We start from the raw sequence: 7,955 nt of genomic DNA, 5'->3' as shown, positions 1-7,955 counted from the left end.
GAGCATTTGTAATGTGCCACCCCCAACTTATATTAGAACAAAATTTATATCCAATTTCAATCAAATCAAAATCATAAACTGTAACTAGTCAATTCCATTATATGGTTGTGCTGTAGACAATTCACCTGACCTATGTACACAACATGTTCATCCCAATCACCAGACCCCCCCAAAAAACCAAAAAACCCAATCTTGACAGGCCACAGAGCTCATGATTACTTCTCCAGCTGTTGCAGATCAATTCCCCATGCTGATGCCAACTGCAACAAGAGTTGGTCGGGTGTTGCACCTTCCCAGTCCTCAGATGTGTCAATTTCTGTGCAAGCATCGTGTAAATTCAGCAAAAGTTCCTGTTTTACTTCTGTTGGAATGCCTAAGACGTCAGGTCCATTTTCTCCCACGATATCTGCCAACTGCAGAAAAAGCAGAGCGAAACAAGAAGATAACTTAAGCAGTTGAAGCAAAACAGAAAAGAGGAAAGCTACTGAACATAAACAGTATTTCAAACCATGAGTAGAGAACAATGATGGGTTTGCATTTGGTAAGGCAGAATGTCTAATTTCTTCATAGTTTTGCTGTTCCCACGCCCCCCCCAGCATATCAGTTTTGAAAACATAAGATGGCTCATCATATAAAGACCAGGTATGATTTTACTTGGATGGACATTGCAGAATATCAAACTCACAACTTTGGTTGGAGGATCTAATGCATCAGCATTTTACTTCATAGTCACTTCTCACATCTACCCCAAAATAAACACACAACAAAATTGTTCAACCAACTTGCGTCCATGGGTCAATGATCAATCGTATGGTTACTTTTATCTAAGTCCACAAAATATTATAAGCTAGACTCACAACAGGTTTCTGAAATTTCTTAACTTTGTGCTGCATGATTCATAACAGGCCTCAGCAGAGGGAAGGTGTAGCTTGTTCAAGAAACTAGATTTCATTTAATGGTGGTTCTGATGCTTTGACTGAAACCCATTCCTACAATGCTTCACGCATTCAAAATTACTTCATTTATTGCATTAAAAACAAAATTAATTATTAAATTTTTATTTCAAGTTTCTTCAATCTAAAAATATATTTCAGAGAAACCCTTTCAGGCATGTGGTGAAAACAAAATGAAATATGTATTTCTGGTACATAACTACTTATACTGCTAACAGAAACTGCATATTTTCCAGTTACTATGATCATTGTTAATTCTTCATTTGGCTGTGGGAATTATTTTTTTTTTTTGTTTTTTTCCAGGTTTTGCACAAGCAAAGCAGGTTAAAGTTGTAAAAATCAGGAGAAGAAAGTACCTGTTGAGTCCAAGATACACAAATGTCAGACAAGTTTTGGTCTTGTAGAAACTGTGCAACAGCATGCAAAACCTCACTTGCTACCTCATTTGAGAGTTGATCAGCAACAGCTCCTGTTCTGTCCATCAGCTTCACAAGCAAGAGATCATCACCAGTAGACAAAACTTCAGCATAAGCAGAATCCATATCACCTACGTGAAGCGCATCCATTGCATTACTCCATGAAGTCCATACAGGGTCTCTCTCGGGCACACTATTGTCATCTCCCAAAGCTTCTGCAGTCAATTCCGGAATCGCTACTCTTGAATTTCGAGCAGTTCCATTGTCTTCGCCAGCTATTCGAATTGCTTCCAAGGTTGCTTCATCCTTTGAAGCTTGCCACACGCTTCTCGCGGAAGGCCCTTCACCGAGCCTAACAGGTCCTTTATCCCAAGCTCTCCTACTGCCAATCTGATCATTCTCATGTTCCGACTTAGGTGACCTACCATCACCAAAGATTCTCCTAGATCCCATTTGCCCATTTTTTCCATATGTGTGAAAATCCCAATTATCAGAAACATCGGATCTCCAAGAAGGTCCCCTTCCTCTCATGGTTGAACCTATACTTTCAGGTGGGCCATACCTCTCCCCAAAGGGCATCCACCCATCACTGCTTCTCCCCAACTTGGAACCAGAGTAGTCAGCGAAGCCATTATACTTGCCTGAAGGCCTATTAGCACCCTCAAATCCCACCATAAAGCTACTACCTCTTCGACCTGAGGATATTGACAAGTCCCGTGCCATATCTTCAACTACTCTCTCTAGACCCCGTACTCTGCTCTCTAGAGTCACCATGCTTTCATGAGACCCACCCATGAAATCCTGCAATTCAAGAAAACTATAATGAAATAAGCAGATACAAAATAAATAAATAAATAAATAAAGATGAAGTAAGAAAAAGTAAAACCACTTTCTCTACGCAAATAAATTTGACAGACCTGCAACATATTCGTAAGATGAGCTTGCTGTCTCTCCAGTTGTAATAATTGTCTCTGGATAGCCAACCAATTCGTTCTTGAGTCTTTCCCATTACCTCTCTCTTCAGCCCACTTTTCTCTGGTAAACTCGTCAAAATCTCGCTGTCTAGAAGACACGCCAACAGTTCCTTTCTCAGTGCTGTTATACTTGAGGTTTACCAGTCCATCATCTGGCTGGCAGTTCCCCTTTGACCTTGCCCTTGAATTTGAATCATTTGGCTCTGATTCTCCCTCATTTTGCATATTTTCAGAGTTGAGACATCGACGAGCAACAACCACCTCTATGGGCAAATCACCTGAACCTCTTTTTTCTAGTTTCTGGAAGAATTCTGGGTTCAATTCTTTGTCAGTTAGGGAAGGTGCCCTTTTCTTCAATAACCCAACTGCTTTGTCTAAACTGTTGCTGCCTTTTCCTTTGGAAGCAAAATCACTAGGAGATGATCCGCTTGATGGAGAATCCTTCGCTGAGGCCTCAGTTTTGGTGTTGCCATGATTTGGAACTTTCAGGTCCTTTTTTCCTGACAGCTCAGCTGGCTCAGAATTTTCACCATCTGAAAAATTGGCCACGTGGAAAAAGTGAAAAATCAAGATATGAATAAATGCAACAAGCTAATTCAAGAATCAGTCAAATGAAGAACATTGCCCTGGTAAACTTACCACGAGATGCAGCTTGCTGGTCTTTGGAAGCCCCGTCTCCTCCTTTTCCTGCCATTTTCTTCCATAACTGCAGTGCCTCCAGCATACTATCTCTGACAGGTTTGATCTGAAAAATCAATTAATCATGTGAATGTTGAAATAATGAGTGTATAACAACCTACAGCAATCAATCATTCTTATTTTATATACCAAAGTCACTTTAGAAGACCTATATGACGTCTTTAAAAATATAAAAGCTAACAAATTCTATGCAGAATCACATAACCACTTACAGGTTCCACTTAAAAAAAAAAAGAAAGAAGAAAGAAGAAGAAGCAAACAAACTAACAAACAGAGCCAACCCTCCCTTCTTCCTCAAGTCATGCTCTCTTCTAGAGCTTGCATCATGATTTTTTCATTTTCAAATTGTTATATGGACCCTGCTCCAGAATCTTTCAACATGAGAGTGAAGCTGATTTGTGATCATTCCATCTTCAACAGTCTATTATGCAACATGCTTCAAGTTCGTGGATCAAGAATGGAAAATGTCAATTGCTTGATAATAAGGATACAATTCAAACTCAAATGTTGTAACTGTCAATAGCTGAGAATAAGGATACAATTCAAACTCAAATGTTGTGTCAAACTCAACCCACCCCCGGAGGGACCCTCCCCTCAAGAAGACTATGGAAAAGCTTCAGAAGTAGGGTGAAAATGAAGAATGTAAAAATAAGTGCATATATAGAATGTGAAATACGCCATTGATGTGCAGGTAAAGACTAATTACCTTGCTCTTACATATACCTAACTAGAGATTCATATCCTAGACTCTAGTAACTCAGTAGATGCATTCAGACTCTAAACCTGAAATGCTAATTGAATAACACAATCAAACAAGCCCGCTGAAGAAAGAACATCTAACAATGCCACAAGCAAAAAAAACAGGCAGGTGTTTGGCGCATGTAAAGATTTCTAGCATCATAATTTTAATGAAACTGAAACGAGATAACTGTAGACATTGTAAGTATAGACACATGCATCACAGCAAGAGGGCTTTAAAATGGATCATTATCTAGAGGAAAAATTATTCTAAGTACCTTGTCAAAGCGGCAAGCCTCAAGCACTGTCACCATGGAAGTAGCTCCATCTGCAATCAAGTTGCTTGAATGTAACGCTAAAGCACTTAATGTATCAGCTGCAGCTTTACGTGTTGCCCAATCTGTACTTCCAAGGCACTCATGAATGCTTTGCAGCAATGGCTCCAAGCTTTGTGGCGCAATAGCCCCTACCTACAGGAAGTGTTTGATAAAGAAGCTTTAAATTGACAACATTATTTGAGTACGTTTTATATCTAAAAGAGCTTCTATACAACCTAGGCTACTGATGAATGGTTTCAGTTTCAAATAAGTTTTGCTATCTCATACAAAATGTACAATATACATGGCGGTAAGAAACAAAAGAAACATAGATGGAGGTAGGAAAACAATGCTGGCAGATATTGGTACATAAAAATATCAATATTGTAAACTTGTAGCAAGGTTGGATATGTAAATATATCAATACTGCTATTTGTGATTTGTCCTAGATAACAAAGGAGATTCCAATTGGACGGCCCTAACCAAATTTTTATGTTTTAACTGAGTTATTAGTATATTATTCCTTCAATCTAGTTTCCACTTAAAGTAACAACTTCTCTAACATTTGCCTTTCTTTCTTAGTGGAAAGGAGTTCGAATATCACCCGGTGAATTGGGATATGGTTTGTACTCCGATTAAAGACGAAGATCACAGGATTGGTACACGGTTTGTGCTCTCCTTGACATGATAGAGTTTTTTACACATGCATTGCTGATTTCTGATCAGGCCTTCAAAATTATATATTAAATGGCACAGAGCCTCTCAAAACTGAAATCCTCTTGAAATAAATTATAGAAATAAAGGATCTGAGTGTAGTCAACTATATACTACAATCAATTTAAATAAAAAAATCACCTGAATTATATAATGAAAGCTGACAGATTGCTGACACTGAATAGTCCAACAATATTAACGAGGACTCACAGAAATTATATTGAGGTTTGATAATACTTTGTAAATAATATTAAAGTACCCAATAATCCATTTGGTTGTGAAAACGATAGGACCATAAACGTAAACACAAACTTCAATCTCAAAGCAGATTAGGTTGAAGTGACTACCTAACAAACACACCATCTTTTTCTTCCCTTCACCTACATTTTCTCAGCAAGCAAACCAAGCATATATTTCAATTGATTGTAAAACTCAATTCATATGATATCAAGATTCCAAGTTTTATACCATCGTTTCTCAGCACTCAAACATGGCAGATGGTACAATATATATCATTGAATCATCAAATTCAAGTCAAGAATCCAATTCATTTTCTTCTACTAAAACACCTCAGCAATTACACAGCTTTAAAGTAAAACTAGAAAATCAAATATGAGACAGTTCAGCTTAAGAACCCAATCTTGCTACCCCTCTCACTTTCTTCGTATAATGGAGTACGGCTTAAAATAAATCATCTAAAATTGGCTATTAGCATGTAAGAACTCCAGCTTCTCAAATCTTTTGGTGAGAATCGAAACAGTGTTTTTAAGAGAGCTATATTTCTCACCATTTCACATCATTTCTCATCTATTAGTCATGCAAACAAGTGAAAGATTTTTCTTTTCTTTTCTTTTCTCACCAAATCCATCTATCCAAACGGACTGTTAATTCCTAGCCAACTAAACAAAGTTCAAAACTCAATTCAACCATCAGATTTGACACCACAAAAGCAGCATATTTGAAATTGAAAACAACTCAAACAATTTGAAATTTGAAAACAACTCACAAACAATTAAAAACACAGCATTCAACCCACCTGAGACAAACTCGAAACCACGGGCAACAAAGCAGCCTTTGCTAAGAAATTAGGATTGTTAAGCAACTTGCAGATCCTAGGACACAGCTTCTGAAACGGACCAACAGGCGGGTCCGACGCACAATCCACCATCTTCGCCATACAAATTGCCGAACCACCTTGAACCCACTTGTTCTGCTCACCCATAGCCTCAAACAATGGCTTAACAAACAGCGAAACAACCGACCCAAAACCCCCATTATCGCCCTCACCCTTCAAATACAGCTTCGAAAGCGCCCCAATCGAATCTCGACACGAATCCCTAACCCCCGAATCAGAGTCTTTGAGCCTCTTCACAATGTGGGCAATGATTTTCGTCAAATGGGTGGCCGTGGAATCGACGTGGGCGGCGGCGAGGGCGGCTAGGAGGCGGAGCGATTCCTTCTTGACGGCGGGTTTGGGGTCGGCGGTGGCGTCGTAGAGGCAGTTGAGGAGCATCGAAACGCCGTCAGGAGAGACGGTTTGGATGATCTTGTCGAGGTCTTCGATGGCGATCTGGTGGGTGTCTCTGTCGGAGAGTTTGGAGAGAGAAGTGAGGATTCTTTGCTTAAGCTCAACCATGGCAAGGTGGGAGGAGAGAGAAGATGATCTTGAAGGGGATTGGGTTTGGGATTTTGAGGGTTTGGAGGATTTGGGTGTTTGTGAAGTCATTGTGATTGAATTTTTTGTTGAAGAATCACAGAAATGGTGTTGCAAAGAAGATAAAGATTTAAATTTTTACAGAGAAAGGTAGAGAGATTGGTGTAATGTGAATGCTAAGATTTTGAAGATGGGACTACTTGCGGTCGTGGACTTTGTAATATGTATAAACACAATGGTGATGCAGAGGAGACATAGATTGGAGAGAGAGAGAGAGAGAGAGAGATGTAGTGTGAGAGCAAAGGCTTGAGAGGGAGAAGTTTAACCTGCCATGAAAGCAAAATCAAAGCCACTTGGAAAGGAAATGAGATCTGTGTGAGAGTGAAGATGTTGAACTGTAATTTTCAAAAAAATATATATATATAAATAAATAAATTGAGATCTAATGATTCATGTGAAACAGAAAATGGATATACCCAATGATAATAGATGACTTCAATAAGAGACGTTATTGGGTCGTCCACGAGTATTATTGCTCCATCCCATATAAATCAGGATACTTGTCCCATTGTCTTCTCAAAAGAGAAAAAAAACTGATAAGATTTAACTAATAAAATACATGTTAACACCACTTATTTTTTTTCTTGGAGCACCACTTAAATTTTCCCCTGGAGCAAAGTAATAATTTTCCCTTCCATAGACCATTTACGTCTATGAAATAGGAAACAGTGGACCATGATTCTAGGTTCAATTTTGTTATAAATAATAATAGTAATATATTTATTATTTGTTAAAAATTTATGATAATTTTTGGTAAAATTTTAGAATTATAATTTAAGAATAGAATTATTTTTTGAGTTTGTCAGTTTTGAAATTATGATTTGAGTATGAAAAATTTATTTGATTATAAGTTTGAATTATGTTTAGAATTTTTGATGTGACATATGATATTTGATTCAAAAATTTACAATTCATAATCAAACACACAATTCAATTTTTTTTTTCAAAACCCATAAAAAAATTTAAAAAAATTCCAAAAATACTTTTTTATTTAAAATATAAAAGTAACAGGTGCCCAAAAAAAAAAACACGAATATTGTTCCGGCCAACTGGTTAGATGACTGGTCGAACGTCCAGATGGACGACCGAATGAATGTGTTTTCAAAAGTAAGTGTGAAATTAATTTTTAAAAACTCTAACCAAACACCACACTCAAACCAAATGGTAGAATTAAGTTTTGAAATTTCTACCAAACACAATGTATATTTTTCTACATTATATGTGAAAATTATTAAGTATTTCTAGGGTGATATTTTATAGTATTATTCAGTAGTTATCATATTTTATATTCTTTTAAAAATATTAAATCTTATATAAATCAATAATTATCAAAGTTCATACATTAGGTAAACTTGCTCAAAACATTCTTGTTAATGTGGGATAGACTGCAAGTTGGAGTTTTCAATTTGGAAATTTAAAAATATTAGGCT

At 37.3% G+C, this 7,955-nt stretch overlaps 1 protein-coding gene across 1 annotated transcript; it reads right to left on the bottom strand.

Moving 5' to 3' along the window:
• Positions 1-5: 5 nt before the first annotated feature.
• On the bottom strand, positions 6-6,987 carry LOC114297303 (microtubule-associated protein TORTIFOLIA1). Its single transcript, XM_028241706.2, has 6 exons — positions 5,848-6,987; positions 4,059-4,250; positions 2,983-3,088; positions 2,287-2,876; positions 1,310-2,170; positions 6-413 (listed from the first exon to the last, which is right to left on the bottom strand). The coding sequence occupies exons 1-6, from the start codon at positions 6,535-6,537 to the stop codon at positions 216-218; spliced, it is 2,637 nt and encodes an 878-aa protein (XP_028097507.2). The 5' UTR covers positions 6,538-6,987; the 3' UTR covers positions 6-215.
• Between the last annotated feature and the right edge of the window lie 968 nt (positions 6,988-7,955).

This window comes from Camellia sinensis, chromosome 7 (assembly GCF_055761805.1).
Source record: "Camellia sinensis isolate YWXY chromosome 7, ASM5576180v1, whole genome shotgun sequence".
Taxonomy (NCBI): Eukaryota; Viridiplantae; Streptophyta; class Magnoliopsida; order Ericales; family Theaceae; genus Camellia; species Camellia sinensis.
The sequence above is the reverse complement of the archived record's forward strand: the minus strand, read 5'-3'. Positions and strand labels throughout refer to the sequence as shown.

Coding starts and splice junctions, on each gene's coding strand:
- LOC114297303 (XM_028241706.2), bottom strand. CDS start 6,537: ATGACTTCACAAACACCCAAATCCTCCAAACCCTCAAAATCCCAAACC. Junction 4,251..5,847: donor TGGTTTCGAGTTTGTCTCAG/GTGGGTTGAATG, acceptor CACTTCCTGTAG/GTAGGGGCTATTGCGCCACA. Junction 414..1,309: donor GTGTATCTTGGACTCAACAG/GTACTTTCTTCT, acceptor CTTTTTCTGCAG/TTGGCAGATATCGTGGGAGA.